The sequence below is a fragment of the Xenopus laevis genome, chromosome 4S (assembly GCF_017654675.1).
Source record: "Xenopus laevis strain J_2021 chromosome 4S, Xenopus_laevis_v10.1, whole genome shotgun sequence".
In the NCBI taxonomy this organism is placed as follows: domain Eukaryota; kingdom Metazoa; phylum Chordata; class Amphibia; order Anura; family Pipidae; genus Xenopus; species Xenopus laevis.
In genome coordinates, this window is record NC_054378.1 from 108,684,340 (window position 1) to 108,702,058 (window position 17,719).

Here is a 17,719-nt window from a genome sequence, read left to right on the forward strand (position 1 = left end):
AAACTATTTCTTATTTTTGATTGATTTGTTTATTTCTGTTTCTGAAATAATAAATGAATAATAGTTTTCTTCCGAATCCTTCCAGCTTTCAAATGGGGGTCATTGACTCCATTTAAAAAAACAAATGCTCTGTAAGGCTACAAATGTATTCTTATTGCTACTTTTTATTACTCATCTTTCTATTCAGGCCTCTCCTTTTCCTATTCTACTCTCTTATTCAAATCAATGTATGGTTGCTGGGGTAATTTGGACCCTAGCAACCAAATTGCTAAAAATACAAACCGGAGAGCAGCTGAATAAAATGCTAAATAACTTAAAAACAAAAAAAAAATGCACACCATTTGCAAATTATCTTATGATATTACTCTTTTTATCATATTAAAAGTTAATTTAAAGGTGAACAACCCCTTTAGTAACAGCATTAGAATCAGATATACTTGATGCAACACAGTAGCGGCTACTGACATAACCCACAGAGGGAAGTCCATGTTACTTGTAATTACAGGGTTCTCCTGCATTAATGTGGGTTCTTTAATTAAATCTATTAGCGCAGGCTGACGGGGTGCATTGGCATTTGCTATAGTTTAAAGGTGCAAGTATTGGTGCAAGAACATCATTGACCAGTGTCAATACATGTTCACTTTGGCATCCAAACTATTGCTTTGCCCTTGCGCTCATTAATATAAGTCTAAAGAGACAACAGAATTTGAATTATGGAAAGTGACATTCATTATTGACAGGCAACCTTTCCTAGAATCCCCCGAACTGCAGCTGTTATGCCAAGTATAAGCCCATTGCTTGCACTGAGGGATAGACAGGGGCCCCTGAAGAGGAGCAGGAATATAAATTGAAAGTTGTGTAAATGGAAATCATTCCACATGTGACACGAGGGAGGCATGAGAGTCGGAGACAGAGCCAGGCAGGCCAGATATAGAGACATAGCTGAGAAGACATCTAACAATACACAGTGGGATCATTTTCTGATTTATTTACTGTGGCATTGTGTTTTTCTAATTAAGTAAGTAGCGCATTTCTAAAGGTCAGATCGGAAGATTTGCATCCTGTTATTTCCTTAAACAAGAATAATAATTCATTAGAATTCCATAAGCACTTAAACATTATTAGCACTGTCACCGATTCATAATTAATTCTTTTCCACTTGGTACTGCTCACAAACTTGAAGAGGCTGTTAGTGGGTTTTTTTTTCTACATATGCAACATAGGTGCCACATTCCTGGTGTATTTGTAGCAAAGGAGAAAGAAATCATAATTTTTTAAGCACTGCCCAGAGGGCTCATTTGCACCCACAAGTGCAGTGGGCAGTTTGTGCTTTCCTCCCATAGTCTGTTGCACTGAAAACCACTTTCATCTATTCTCACTTCTGTATAGTTGTGTTTAGTTGCGCTTGTAGTAGGGTACAAAATGTGTAATTAATAGTTAATGCAGTTATTTCCAGGTGAACCACTAGGGGGAACTAGAGTGTAACTGTTGCTAGAGAAAATCCCCAGTGGGTGGAGAATAAGAGGTGATAAAATGGAAGGTTACAGGTAGAAATATTGAGATGTGTCAATGGAAGGAAAGAGAGCAGCAGGCTCCCTGACAGTTGAGTCATTCCCTGGAAGAGGGATTGCTTTAGGTAGAGAGAAAGCTAATGGTAACTAGTACGCTCTACTGGCTTAAGTTAGCCAGGGACTAGCATGGGCAGCTGTGGCCCCTACGAGGAGATAGTGGGCACATTGTGTCCAGCGGGATACCCATCAGTCAGGGCCTAAGAGGCGAGGATAAGGTGACAGAGCCAGTCCGGACCCAAAGGAGGGGTGCTTATGAGAGTGAGCCTCCCTGACAGTGTGCAGTCCAGTTAGTTGTAAAGCTGAAGGACATAAAGCCCTGTTGGTGTGTTTTTACTGGAGGACCTTCTCCCCACCCTACAGGTCGGTACTAATTGAAGTTATACGGTGTGACACAGAAAGGTGGTTGCCCCTTCACACGCTTAGTACCTTTCAGTCCTTCCTGCCTTCCATTCCAAATCAAGCCCTGCTGCACCTAATGATGCAGGGAAACCCTGGAGGTACCTCAACTTCCCGAGCAGACTTGCGCCTAAAGAATCAGGTGCAGGTATCACTTGCATGCCAAACAATGGAAATGAAGCCAGACAGACTTCTAAAATATTCAGTGCAACTGCAGTGGATTTGCAATGAAGCACAATCACACTGGCGTCCATATTGGAGTGTCGGTCGCAATTGTGGTAAACACAGGAATTCTGGAAAAAACACTTAATTGTAGAAAAAAACATGGCAATTGTGCTCAAAATTTCTCTTTGGTCTAGGTATATAAATGAGCCCTTTTAAGGGCTCTTCCACACAGGCATTTTGCCCTGCATTCCCCTGCGGTCCGTTATAATGCGTTTCACTGCAGTGTATTGCAGGACAAATGCAATCTATTTTAATGAAAGGGGCCTGTACTCACAAGGACGCATGCAAGCACCAAGGTGGAACACAGAAAGTTGCATTCCACCTGCATTAGGTGCTGACACACGCCTGTGTGAGTACAGCCGATTTAATTGAATAGATTGCCTTTCATCCTGTGATCCCCTCAGAGACATGCATTAGAACTGACCAGGCAAAACACCTACGTGCGAGAGCTCTAAGTGATAGTAATGTGTTGTAGCTGTATGTTTAAATACTACTAAGATTTAAAGAGATTTAAAGGAGAACTAAAGCTTAACTAAAGAAGTAGGCTAAAAATGTTGTACATTATGTTTCGGGCTTCTGTACCAGCCCAAGGCAACCACAGCCCTTTAGCAGTAAAGATCTGTGTCTCCAAAGATGCCCCAGTAGCTCCCCATGTTCTTTTCTGTTAATTCACTGCACGTGCTCTGTGCTGATGTCACTTACTGAGCTTAGGGACCCACTCACAATATACAGTACACATAGAATAGAAATATCACAATATAAGGCTGATTAGCAATGAATCCAGAAAATTACTACATGGCAGCACAGAAACCAGTGCTACTAGCATCAGAATTTAATAATCAGCCCTGTAGCATCAGCTTATATTACAGACCAACCTCATTTTCTGCTGGATAATTAGTGACGACCCCTAAGCTTAGCTTCTCAACAGCTGCTCAGAGCCCACTGAGCATGTGAGTGTCACAGACACTTTGAAAGATGGTGACCCCCTGTGACAAGTTTGAAGTCCTGGATCATTGCTGCTATTGACAAGCTGAAACTTTAGGCTGGCGCAATAAGTTCAATATGTAAAAGATTACATTTTTAAACATATTAATTTTTAGGTTTCAGTTCTCCTTTAAATAAATACTAAATTACATTTTGGTATGATGCATCCCATCTACCCTAGCAACCAGGCAGTGATTTGAATAAGAGAACAGTGTCAGAGTGTCCCACCGGGATACCAGGAATACTTCCAGTGGGCCCAAGTGTCAGTAGGCCCTCCTTCTTCTATTCTACTATTTGGCCTGTTTCATGGTCATTACCTACTTCTGTATGGGAACAGAGAGGCCAAATAGATAGAATAAATCACATCATAGAAAGAAAATAGACTTGAAGAATAGAGGTTAAGTGAGGTGATGAAGAGGAGAAATAGTTTGGAGAGTGGGCCCTGTGGACTAAGGTTTTCTGGTGGGCCCCAGTCCCAGTCCGAGAATGTAAGAGACTGTAAGATAAATGAAAGGAGAGGGCCTCTGATCTAAGCAACAAGAACATGTCTTTGAATGTTTGTCTTCAAGGGAGGGGGAATTATGTCACATTGGAAGGAATACAAGGTAACATTGTGATATTGTTTTTAATAACGTGTGACTCTCCGTGCAGGACACGCCGTTGATAGTCCTGATGTTTTCTTTTACATTGTTGGGTGTCTTTGTTAGTGGGAAGATATCATGTCTTGATTTTCATTCTGTTCCACAGATCTCGACTCATTCCAGACAAGAACCCGCAGCACAGTGTCTGTACGAGAGGGGCAGGGAATGGTGCTGCTGTGTGGCCCCCCTGCTCATTCTGGAGGTAAGCAAACGTCTACTTTCTTCTAAGGCTAGAAACTCTTTGATATTTGGAGCTGGCTATATATTTATGTGTGTGTGTATATATATATATATATATATATATATATATATATATATATATATATATATATATATATATATATATATATTATAATATTACAACAAAGCATGATTGAATCTTCATGAGGGTATAGACACATTGGCATTTAACCCACTATTGGGTTACTGTATAGGGAATATAAACATTATAAAAGGAACCACAGTTTCTACAGCCCTACTACTGTCCAACAGTGGTATCTTCTGCATCGTAGATTCGTAGGCAAATCTTATCTCTGAACATTATCCGTTGCTTCTTTTGTCACATCAGTAATGTATGCAGAGCAGTTATCCCTACCCTCCTGTATAACATTGAAGGGATTCTGTCATGATATTTATAGTTCACTTTTTATTTCTAAATGACATTATTAACATTGCAATGAATTCATTCTACCATTTAAAATTGTATTCTTGAACCAACAAATGTATTTTTTTAGCTGTTATATTGGTGAGGAGCCAGCACAGGATGGAACTGCTTTGAGAAAGCTTCGGTTTCTCCCCTCACTTTAATTCAATAGGACCCAAGTCCCCCCTAGTGGTAGACATGAATAGCACCAAAGCAGAAAAAAGCAGGAAAAGCAGGGATCACTATTAGCAATGCAAACAAATCTTTCAGCGGAAATGTTAGGTAGCTGCTATCTGATTAGCTGCACATTATTCTGATGTTGGATGTTGATGGACTGCTAGAGGGGGAATGGAGGGGGTTGATATCACTCCAACTATCAGAGTAGCAATAAAGAGTGACTGAAGTTTATCAGAGCACAAGTCACGTGGTTGGGGGCACCTGGAAAATATACATCATGTCTAGCTCCATGTCAGATTTCAAAGTTAAGCTGGCCATAGACGGAAAGATCTGATCGTACGAATCGAGGATTCGTACGATTTTCGGACCGTGTGTGGAGAGTGCTGACATTTTCCGTCCGGCGGAGATTGGTCGATTGGTCGATCGGACAGGTTAAAAGATTTCTGTCGGCTGCGGGTAATATCTCTGCGTGTATTGCCGATCGTACAATTTTCAGAGGGAGTCAGTCACCAGCTTTGGTCGGACATAACTTTCGTACGATTGCTGTCAGGGGCAGAACATCGGCAACAGTATTCCTTTAATATTACCCCCATACAGTCATTAGCTTTGCAAAGCTGTTGGTGCTACAACCTGAGAAGCGATACATGGCGCCCATCGGTCAGTGCTATTGTCTATATACAGAGAGTAGTGCTGAATATTGGCAATTTCTGACTGCTCTGCAATATCCAGCACCAACTGACAACAGCGAGTAGTGCTGACTGTACTTAAAAGTCAGAACTCAGCAGGGTACAGATGTTAACTCTATGCCTGATATCTTTAGTGTTACCTTGCAAACACTTCATGCTACAAAAATTAGGTTTAATTTGTTATTGTGGAATGTTGTGCCCTATTTATGATATTTATGCTTCCACCACTGATGTCAGTCACTTCTGGTCCTGTACAGAGCTGGTTTACGCGTGGATCTTTAACGAATACCCGCCATTTGTACAGCAGGACAACCGTCGCTTTGTGTCACAGGTTACTGGGAATCTCTACATTGCCAAGGTGGAGCCTTCTGATGCTGGGAACTACACCTGTGTTGTTACTAACATCATCACAAACACTCGGGAACTGGGGCCCAGCACCCCACTCACCCTTAGGACTGATGGTATGTGATATTTCTACTTAAAGTGACTCACCAGCACAATAGGGCAATGCTTGATCATCAGCAGAATTCTGTTATTTACGGTGCAAAGCACAGGAGGAAAGCAAAGAAATACTGATTCATCAAGATGAGTGTTTGAGACCATATTACATACCCAAGTCTGTCTAAATGGCATAGGAGGGAAAAAAGGGGAGGTACAAGTGTAGGAAGTCAGTAGGACCATATGGCAGAAAAAAGAAGGCAGCTTGGCATGGGAGTTAGCACTACTGTATGGAATATTATACAGCAGGTTGTATGATATAAAATATAGCAGAAAGTATCAAATGGTGGTGGTGACAGTAGACAGTAAAAAATATTACATTGGGATACAGCAGTTAATACATCATACAGATAAAAAGCATGGCATTGTCAGGGCACAGCTGCCAGCACTGAAGGTATGGAATAATCGGGTACAGCTGCCAGTACAGCAGTAATTGTGGCATAACCAGGGTAAAGCTGCCAGTACAGCAGTAATTGTGGCATAGTAAGGAATCAGTAAAGTAGAAAGAATGGCATAGATAGAATATAGCAGAGTGGAATAGGATACAGAACAAGGTATGACATAGGGTATAGAAGGCAATATGACATGATGGATAAATCAGACTTTATACTATAGAATGTGGCATATCTGTGTAATCCCATCTAGGCTAGACCTTGTCCTTGACCTTGACCCTGTCTGGATAGCAAATAGGCAGAGCACCAGTTACATTTGGCCTTCTACGTAAAAGGCAAATTTAAAGCCGTCACCTTATGACATCCCTGTGGATATAGCATAGCTGATTGATAGCTGTACCCTCAGTCTCTGTAACCTGACCAGTATCCCTACACGTTGGATCAGGAAATACATGTAACCTAAATCCCTATTCAGTTTAGTGATCCCTACACTACAGACCAGTCTTGTCTGAAGGGGGAGCTACCCACTTGCTATACCTCCTAGTTGGAACACAGGCTGCTCTTGCTATATAGTTCTGTCAGTCTCACTTTCCTAGAAAGTGCTGTCACAAAGAACTACCCTGTCCTGACTACACCTCGTTCACTGGATCCTGGTATATCCGACTTCACCACTCTTGGGGCCTTTTCCTTTACTGGGGCCTAAGTCCCAGGCTCCCAGCAACATCCACTCCCTCCTGAAGTAGAAGGCAAAAGAGGAAGATCCACCCTCTGCCCAATACTATACTGAAGTGGTCATCAGTCTCTGGGCCAGTGGTACACTTTACACATTATACTAATAAGCAAAAGTGGATTCATGGGCTTTTGCTCAGTGACTAGGGAATAAGGAAGTATATGAATTTAAAGCCATAGGGGAGAATTAATCCTATGAGTCCCTACATCTGGTATGCAAATGACTGTATCACATTGTATCAGATGATATGGCAATATGGTATATTAAGTCTGTATGGCAGTTTGACACAGAGCTTTTGCCCATTGTAGCTCTAGCTAAAGTAGTCAACAGTATGATGTGCATGTGTTAGGTTTATCCCCAGTGTGTCTGCCTGACAGAGATCTAGTGTGTTTGTGGGTCTGTTTGACGGAGACTAAGTACATGGCTTGTGCAAGAGCAATGTGTTTATGTGTGTTCTTGACAAAGAAGGATTGTGTATCTGTTTTCCACACCGCAGTCATGTTTTTGTAAGGCAGAGTGTATTAGAAACAAACTGAAGGAGGAGGGAAAGGCAACAAGGAGATCAGTCACAATAACAAATGTACAGAAAATCGTTTGCCAAAGTGCAAAAAAAATTAGTTTAGTATCAACTTTCTTCAGCGCTGATATCTGGGCAGAAAAGCCGGACGGGAGGGCATGTCATGTGGCAAGATAAATACCTGGCCCAAGGCTGCAAAATCCACAGTGAAGGGGAAAAGTTCTGCCAGGAAAATGTGAAATATATAAACATTACGTTTCCAACAGGTGCATATAACTGCAGCATGTATTCCTGGAATTAAAGAATCTATATATACTGTAAGTTGCGGGATCCATAACAGACGCTTTTCTTTAAGTCATTTTTATTTACACACAGGGGTGACCATTTCAGGATACAAAACAAATCATAAAAATAAATCCTCCCCCTGGGTGCTTCCTTCACACATGAAGATTCCCTCACTAAACTGGGCCCTATGTGGACTACCAGTAAGTAAACACATAAGTAGGGGTCACCCCTGAAGTCACAAATCTCCTGGGGGATTGCTCAGCCTTCTGGCTTTTCTCGGTCAGATTGACTTGGCTCTGTCCACATCTTGCAGTGGCAAGCCCCTCTGGGAGTTCCTCACACATGCAGGTCTCCTACCTACTCTGTGCCCTTCTCTGAGAGACCTTCCTAACAGCCTCACTAGAACTAAATACCTTTCCACAGGACAGCCTTCCTGCGGAAGGTGAGCTCTAATCCATGAGCTGGACTACTGGATCGGAGTACCTGGCTTGCCTGTTCCTGCCAGAATAATTCATCCACCAAAGCCTTTAAACAGAAACTCTTCTCTGTTTATTAACACCCTTCCTGGTGCCTATTTCTTCTTCTGGGGAGAAATCAAAGGAAAAACATAAATTTTTAACCAAATCCTTGGTCACTCTACCACAATACAATACATATATTCAATGCTGAAGAAATAAGTATCTTCAGTTTCAATGGAAATAGTGTTCTACCTTGTTTCTATTGCTATGATAATATGTAGTAAATACAGGTATGGGACCTGTTATCCAGAATGCTCAGGACCAGGGGTTTTCTATATAACAGAAAACCCTGTTTGGATCTTACCTTAATTAGAAATTATGTAAACATTAAAAAAACCTAATAGGGTGGTTTTGTTTCCACTATGGATTAATTATATCTTAGTTTGGATCAAGTCGTACCTCTCTACTGTCCTGTTTTCAGCAGGACAGTCCCGATTTTGACCGCTCAACCCGCAGTTTTGTGTATGTACTGAAAATTCCCGACTTTCTCTGCACTAAACAGCCAGAAAAAGAAACAAAGTTTCTAACTTAATTGGCTTTTAGCAGAGAGCCCAGAACAGCCACCAGGTGCAACTAAGATACTTTGTAACAATTTCGAGATAAGCTAATAAGTAATTGTAACATATTGGGAAAAGTTAGAGGCTTGATAAAGGGCCCTGTGAGGCCAGAAACGTTGCCACTCTTTGTCTGCATAAAATCACCTGCTGAAAAGTATTTCATTTCAGTGTGCTACTGTATATTGGACTATTCCCTTAGGAAAAGTCGACTCACAGCTTAAAGGGCAATTCACCTTCATTAGCAAAACTGTAATAACTGAAAAAAACACAGAAATATGTTCAAACGTTAATTACCTGCCGAATTTTCTAAAAATAAACATGGTAATTAGGGGGTGTGGCCACAAAAATGGGTGTGCCCAAAACATATTTTTATCCCTCTTTTTATTTTTAACATGTTGGAAAGTATGATCAAGTAAAAGGTACTGTTTTATTATTACAGAGAAAAAGGAAATAAAATGTAAAAATTCGGATAAAATGTAGTCTATGAGAAACAGCCTTTCCATAATTCAGAGCTTTCTGAATAACGGATCTCATGTGCTTTTTAAAATAAATATATAATTTTCTTTTAGCTATGAAATAGTTAAAGCAGCAGAAAATACATGTAAAATCGTTAATAATTTTCAGCTGGGGCCCTATGTATTGAGCCCACCTTATATACAGGCGTACGTTGGCCCTTTAACTGGAGGTACTGCTGTATAAACAGGACCTTGGGGTGCTGCAGTTGCTAATTTCTACCCGTGCTTCTGCATCCAGTGAATGGCACATTCAGCAGAGCGTGGCACACGGTGTATGAGGAGCCAGATAGGAACTGATTGTGTTTGTGTACCTGCCCGATAGAGCGTGAGTGGATTTCTCTACCCTGAGAGGGATTGTGTTGCTGTGTATGTCTGACAGAATGGAAATATTTCTGGATGTGATTAGATGGGAATGTCACTGTAGGACTATGTCTCTTTCACATAGTGAAGGCCTGTGCTCCTGAAATGATATAACTTGGGGCCGAGTGTCGGCTTTGCAGTCTGCCCATGCACTTCTGCTAGTGCTAATTATCATCTTAATTAACCCAGTGATTGAAAAAATAAAGGCGGAGGGATCGGCCTCTGCAGATGGCTATAAAATGAGCCCCAGTGAATTTATGGGCTTACTGGGGTGTGATGTTATATGTCAGGAACTGTAATGATTGTGACAATGTGTGATATATAAAACTAATGTGGCTTACAAGTAAAAGGCAATTAGTTGAAATGTTTTCTCTGAACAGATTTTCTGTCCTAGATAAGCACACTGACTGATCCAAAAATGTTACCACGTACCCTTAACCTCAATGTTTGCTAACAGGGATATGATCATATCATATCAAACGGGGGGGTTAAAAGTCTACTGCGTCATAGTCTCACTGCACCTTGTTGTCTCTTAGGTGTGATGGGGGAATATGAACCCAAAATTGAAGTGCATTTCCCTGAGTCTATCTCATCGGCCAAAGGCTCCACGGTCAAGCTGGAATGTTTCGCTTTGGGAAAGTAAGTGTGGCTGAACAAGGTGGAAACTAGTGGTCGTTGGGAAGACTGGGGGTCGCAAGAAGGAAGCTCATGGATTTCATGGACTTACAATTATGCCACTCAGTGTAGTTCATATTAAATGTACTCCTCTCTAGACTGGAAGCCACAACACTGTATGCACCAGTTGTCTTCTCCCTTACCCTTAATGTTTGCCCTTCCCTTTCTCTGCTCGTTTTCCTCTGTGCAAATTTCATCTCATACCGTTTTGTCTGGGGCTTTGTTGATTAATTCTTATTGAGCCACCTGGTGTTTTCACTTTTTAATCCATCACTTATGCCATTTACTTGGCCTCACACCCACCATCACATTTTGTGCTCAAAATTCCTGTCATTTTGCTCTTACCCATCTTACATCAGCTTCCCTGCTTGCTTCCCTACTCAACAGCCTCACACTAAACCAAGATCGACAGATAAATAGATAGACACCAGGGTGGTGGGCATGGCTGTTCAAGTTGTACAGTGGAGCATTTATCCTACAGCAGTGCTCCCTAACTGAAGGCCCCGGGGCAGATGCAGAGTCTATCAAGGGATTTCTATGGCCCTATGACTGTGCTCCAAAATATTTTGTATGGCCATCATTTTCATACAGTTAGCCCCACAAAGTATTGTTAAATTACATATTTAGCCAACTATGGGACCAGCCAATCACAAAAAAGTGCATATAGGATGAACAAGTATAACAGATTTCTCCAAATATCACAAATTCCTCAGCACTGAAAGTGTCTCTTTTCATTCTCAGTCCTGTACCCACAATAACTTGGAGAAGGGCAGATGGCAAGCCAATCTCACGCAAAGTACGGCGGCACCGATCCAGCGGGGTACTGGAAATCCCTAATTTCCAGCAGGAGGATGCGGGACCATATGAATGTGTAGCTGAGAATACCAGAGGGAAGAACATGGTGCGAGGGCAACTCACATACTTTGGTATGAGGGGGGACCTGTTATCTGAAATATATATATGAAATATGCATAAACTAAATATCTATTTTCTACAGTTTATTTAACAGTGATACTGTCATCTTTGAATTAATGGCTTCGATGTTTTTGTGAGATTGCCCATAGCCCCCAACATACTTTCATGTAACTATTTTACTTCTCTTTGAACTATTGGAGTTCTGAGTTGGAGGTGACACTTGGGCAGTGTCTATGGGTTGGTGCTCAGTTTGGCCGGCAGGAGCCAGGCTTATCTTGGTCTTATATATGGAGTGACTATTTTTAATTGTTCTTCCAGCCCCTCCTTCCTGGGTTCAGAAGATTAATGACGCTCACATAGCCATTGAGGAGAACATTCTCTGGGAATGCAAAGCTAGCGGGCGCCCTAAACCCTCCTACACGTGGCTCAAAAATGGCCAGCGCCTGCAGAGCAAAGTAAGGACCCTAAACTGCTGTATCCAGGGAATATTGATCATTGCATGAAGGATGAAGGGGCACATCAATGACTTATGGAGAGTGATGTGCAAAAGCCAGTTATCCCTAGCCTTGTTACTAACGGCAACCAAACGGCAAAAAGCTTCTACTGATCTAATGCAGTCAGAACAAAGAAAGAAAACATCTGATTGGTTGATTTGAGTTACCGATCTTAGAAAACCCTTTGTTTAATCATAATCCTGGAATGATTTAACATAGTAGTTGCAGAGGCCTCTGCAGCCTTAATTTTAACACAGGTTAATTACAAGCTCATCAAGTAATCTGACATCACTGTCCTTCATGTTCCATTTCACTACATTTCTGTTCTGTCCTTTTTTCCTTTACGCATTTGCTGACTCCTATACATCTGTCTCGCAGGGACGCCTACAGATTGATCACGGAAGCCTCACGATCACATCTGTCAATATTTCTGACTCCGGCATGTATCAGTGCTTGGCAGAAAATAAGCACGGGACCATTTATTCCAGTGCTGAGCTGAGGGTTATCGGTAAGAGCATAAACCCTAATGTCAATGGAATGCCTTCTGTGAGCCCATGATCATAAGCTTGTGTCAGGAGGTCGAATGCTGGGGCAGAGGTGGTTTCTGGCTGATCCTCTAATGGGAAAGACACTTGTATTTTTCTTGTTTGTTCTTGTATTGAGTGCTAGCAAAGCTAATCTAGTAGTAGGAGCCAGGAGCACACACTCTGTAAATTCTGAGAAGCGGACGAATTCATTGTGTTGATTAGTAAATTATGCAGAGGTTAATGGAGATTAAATATTTTTGTGTGTAGTCCTCTACTCATGTAACACTTATCCTGTGCACCCTGTACAGATAAATATTGCTTTCCACCGAGTTACCAGACATAGGGTTGGTATTCCTTTCATGTGAGATTATTTATACGTAGTCAGACTGTGGCATGGACTTCTTAAAAAAAAAACTTAATTAATAGCAATATCTCTTCAGATTGCACCCAACCTGTTGCACAATTTGATGGAGGTGCTAATTTGCTAGTAGTGTGATGTTAACAATATGACACCCTGGAGATGTGATCATAATGCTTTCTGTGCTGGGGGTTGAAATACGCAATAAGCAATCTGTATACAGCTGTACAGTCCCTGGTGCTGTTTGAGGCTCATATACTAATGTATGGTCCTTACTTAGGAGAAATATTGATGTTGATGTGCAAAACTGTAATATTCAGCAGTTTACAAAGTTAGTTATATGGTTATTTGAGCATCACATGATTCACAAATGTCAGTGACAGGGATGGAATTGGAGGGTCACTGAATATCATAAGAACTTTAAAGGAGATATAAGGCATCCACAGCCCTTTAGCTGTAAAGATCTGTGTCTCCAAAGATGCCCCAGTAGCTCCTCATCTTCTTTTCTGCTGATTCACTGCACATGCTCTGGGCTGCTTTCACAATATACAGTACATATAGAATAAAAATGTCACAATATAAGGCTGATTAGTAATTAATACAGATAATTACTACATGGCAGCACAGAAACCAGTGCATCTAGAATTGGAATTGAATAATCAGCCCTGTAGCATCAGCTTATATTAGCGACCAACCTCATTTTCTGCTTGATAATTTGCAACAACCAATAAGATTAGCTTCTCAACAGCTGCTCAGAGCCCACTGAGCATGTGAGTGTCACAGACACTTTCCAAGATGGTGACCCCCTGTGACAAGTTTGAAGTTTTTGATCATTGCTGCTATTGAGATGCTGAAACTTTAGGCTGGTGCAATAAGTGAGGTATAGAAAATATGGCATTTTTAGCCATATTAATTTTTAGGGTTTACTTCTCCTTTAATAATAGAAAACTATCCAACCAACCCTGAGTATAAGGGCATGGAAAATAGGAATATGTTTTGAAAAATGATACATTTAAGGATGATATTTTCCCAAAGGCTGATAGCCGACTTGATAGCACTGTCAATATTGCAAGCAGCTTAACCAGTGTTATTAAGTGCACAGGGTCAAAAGTATAAAGGAACTATAGAGACAGTATCCCTGAGACTGTTGGGGGCTCAGTCAGTATAGGAGGTAGAATGCCTACTAGGGCAATAGGTACGTGATTCCCTTGTGCCTGACAACACTGTGCCCTTTGTTGGATTTTTGCAATGATTACAGGACAGTTTTTCAGAAATCAATTGAACATAAACAGCCCCAGAGAAAATATAACCTTTCATGTAATGAATTGGTTCCTATCCTGATACAAATTATAGAAGAACATGGGAACTCAGATGCAGGCTGCCCTTAATAAATAACTTTTGTTTAAAGCAATTTTCAACCTTTTTTTTTCAAGAGAATCAAGGTTAAGGTGTGGGGGTGGCTGATTAACTAATCAAATATCAGCCTTTATTTTCTAATATGTCATTGTCAATTGTTTGTATTAGAAACTGCAATTTCATACAAGGGCTTTCTGGCCTGGGAATTATGTCCCATGTTTTAATTATTACTGTATATTGCAACAAGAAAGAGGATCATAGAGACCCATATTAAACAGCCCAGTACCCTGTCCTGTGGATTTTCAGAGGTTTTCTGACTTAGTTCACACTGCTCGATGTTCAACATTTAGTCAGGGAGCCCCTTATCCATATCAAGGTTACAGACATATGAACTAGAATATTGTGAGTCAATCCAACTCAAATCTCACTCTAATTAATGTTCAGCCTGGGGGTCCAAGTGTATTTAGCACAAAACACACCCAAACAGGCCTGGGGCCATGCTAGGCATTGCACTGGGCCCCTCTAAGGTGGCAGAACTGCTGTTTTATTATTTGGACAATGGCTATGGACCTTTTATGAATTATGTGAATTGTATGTGCATTTTGTCATTATTACTTACAGTATTCATGTATTTTGCTTTGTTACCAGCTGTGGGTCCTGACTTTTCCAAGGGGTTTGTGAAGAGAGTGACCTTGGGAAAGGTTGGGGGCTCAGTTCTTATTGAGTGCAAACCTAAAGCATCTCCAAAACCCAGCACCACTTGGAAGAAGGGCAAGGAACTGCTGAAGGAGAGCCCCAGGTGAGCAATGAAATCTAATAAGTCACAGTCATCATAACTGCAGACTAGTGATGGGCGAATTTGCGCTGTTTTGCTTCGCCGAAAAATTCGCGAATTTCGCACGGAAAATTCGCGAAACGTCGCCGGCGCCCGTTTTTGACGCCGGCGGCCGTTTTTTCTACGCCGGCGCCCGTTTTTTCTACGCTGGCGCCTGTTTTTTTGACTCCGGCGAATTTTTCGCCTGGCGAATAAATTCGCCCATCACTACTGCAGACTGCTCCCTTGGCTCAAATAATCATGGGTCTTGTGCAGCAGGGCTAGGGCCTACTGGGACTGCTCCCGATGACCTGCTGTGGACCAGGGAGGGAGAAATAGCCAGCTAATCAAACAATAAATAAAAATAAGCCTAAAATATATCTGCTGGAAAAAAGCAGCATCATAAAAAGAAAATTGGTTTGTTAATACACACAAAAATACACAGCACAAACGGCTGTTAAATACAAACAAAGGATCTGGAGGAAGGGGGCACCAAATGCACCTAGAAATACCTTCCAATAGAATAATAGGCCTCTTGCTGCTATGTAATGAAAATGATTAGCTAGCTGTATGTGTAAACACTGCTTGGCAAATTCAGTAACCCATTCGTGGCTTGGTATTGCCTATGTTTTATTGTATTGACAAAGCACCAATCATTATATATATATATACTGTATGTATAATCTTTGTTTAAACTTTCTCTCTCTTTGAACTAATTCAAGGAATGTCACTGGCCCACCAAAAATAAATATACTGTTAAATGTACAAAACAAGCCATAGGTAAAATCCATTTATGGTAATACAGGACATTCACTGCATAACATTAATAAATATCCTTTCCCCTGCAGCCGTTATTGAAGTATAACTCCCAGACTGACTCCCAACAACCCTTCCGTTGTAGCTCATCAATAGTTAGGGGACCCATGTTGGATATTCATCATATTCTCCTTTCATCAATACCAAGAAAACAAAAGACCTTCAGAGTATAGTCAGCCAGGACCTCTTGCTCTCGGATGTATGCCACATTTTGATGTTCATAGCCTGTTCTGCAGTGAGCACCTTGGTATCTCCTTGTGAATTCATCTTTTTGTTGTTCTTTACTTGTTTTCACTGTATTTTTATTTTCCCAGACATGGGCTTTACACCCTTTAGTCTTGGTTAACTGCCAAACATTCCCTCTATGGCTTTGAGTTCATCTCCCCAAATCCCCCAGTTGGCTATTTATCTCAGTTGTTTGGTGTTCCGCAGCTCATTTGATCTTCTGCAGCTTTTTGCATCTTCCATCTCAGTGTGAGCTTGCTGCTGTGTACTGCATTACATGTGTTCATTTTTAGCGGATTTGAAGTGTGCACTTTGTGTTACAATTGGAACAAGATCATGAAATGCAATATACAGAATGCACAATAAGGAAAGCAACAAGACTTAATATAGAGCTTTAAGACCTCCTGCTGTTTAGGAGCTATAATCCCCCTTCGGTAGGTCTGCTGGTTTGGACTTTCTGATTAAAAGCAACTTTAATCATGTGGACTTTTATTGTTTGGAAACTACTACAGGCCTTTTCTTTGAGAATCTGGCAGTTGTATTCCGGGTGAACAACTAAATTGTATCCTGCTCTAGAAAGTTTTTCCATGAACAATTTGGATAAAATACATTGCAAGTAGAAGGTCCCTGTTTGCCATAGGCCTTCATCTCCATTCCTTTTAATACTGTTATATTGCTTTTCCTCTCTATTATCCACCTATACATTATATATTATTGTTAGGTGCTATTCTCTTATTGCTCCCTTTACTTTCAGAATCTCAATCTTGGATGATGGGACTTTAAAGATTTCCAACCTGACCAAAGCAGATGCTGGAAGTTACACCTGCACCGCCAGCAATCACTTTGGAACAGCCAGCAGCACAGGGACCCTGGTGGTCAAGGGTGAGAAGAGGATGCTTTGTAACCCATCATGTTCTTACAACCCTTGTGCATCTAGGTGATCTTGGTCTCTCTCCTTCAGACCCTACACAGGTTTTGGTGCCGCCGTCAAGCATGGATGTCACAGTTGGTGAAAGCATTGTCTTGCCCTGTCAAGTATCCCATGACCATTCATTGGATATTTCCTTCTCCTGGGTCTTCAACGGGCAACTCATTGACTTCCAGAAAGATGGAGAGCATTTTGAACGTGTAGGGGGAGTAAGTATAATGTTGACTCCATAGACCATAGAAAAAAATAGTCCTGCTTATTTATGTTAAAGAAAGGCTGAATTCTAAATTTATTTAAACGTGGGGCCTAGAAAAGCATGTCTCCAATAGCTCATTGATAACTCTCCTCTTGCTCTTACTTCTCATCACCCTGAACATGTTCAAGGAATGTACATTTGTAACATTAAAGGTTTCTTTGCAAAACATAATTGCCAGTATTGGGACAGAAATCTTGGGTCCTTCAACTGCTGCAGCTTTCTTCTAATTTGAGGGTGGTTGGTGTTGTAGTTCTCCAAAAGCTGAAACAGATTTCTTATTTTCCTGTGTTCCATGTGATGGTTGGCGCTCCTGTATTTGTGAAGGAAGCTAGAAGAAATAGTGTTTATGTGCTTAAACCTTGGCAATGTCCTTATTTGCCCTATCTCTTCTTATCAGCAGGACTCAGCAGGCGATTTAATGATCAGAAGCATCCAGCTGAAGCATGCTGGGAAATATATCTGCCTTGTCCACACTAGCGTTGACAAACTGTCTGCCGGGGCAGATCTTATTGTGAGAGGTACAGTTCATGGACATTTCTAGATTCTCTAATAAACTTCAGAAGGGAGGAAGGGTTTGCGAGGGAGCATTTATGAGAATATCAGTAGTGGTTACAGAGATTAATAGCGCTGGGGAACAAAGTGACAATAAATGGTTACTGG

General features: G+C 41.2%; 1 protein-coding gene across 4 annotated transcripts in view; it reads left to right on the forward strand.

Annotated features, from left to right (window-relative positions):
* cntn4.S (contactin 4 S homeolog) overlaps positions 1-17,719 on the forward strand; it is a 212,638-nt gene that overhangs the window by 182,296 nt on the left and 12,623 nt on the right. For 3 of the 4 annotated variants that reach the window (XM_041591294.1, XM_041591296.1, NM_001091581.1), the window contains 10 exon segments: positions 3,924-4,019; positions 5,581-5,784; positions 10,232-10,334; positions 11,112-11,296; positions 11,604-11,740; positions 12,158-12,287; positions 14,669-14,819; positions 16,630-16,757; positions 16,837-17,012; positions 17,457-17,577. In XM_041591294.1, coding sequence (XP_041447228.1) covers positions 3,924-4,019; positions 5,581-5,784; positions 10,232-10,334; positions 11,112-11,296; positions 11,604-11,740; positions 12,158-12,287; positions 14,669-14,819; positions 16,630-16,757; positions 16,837-17,012; positions 17,457-17,577 — 1,431 coding nt within the window. 4 annotated transcript variants of the gene reach the window in all.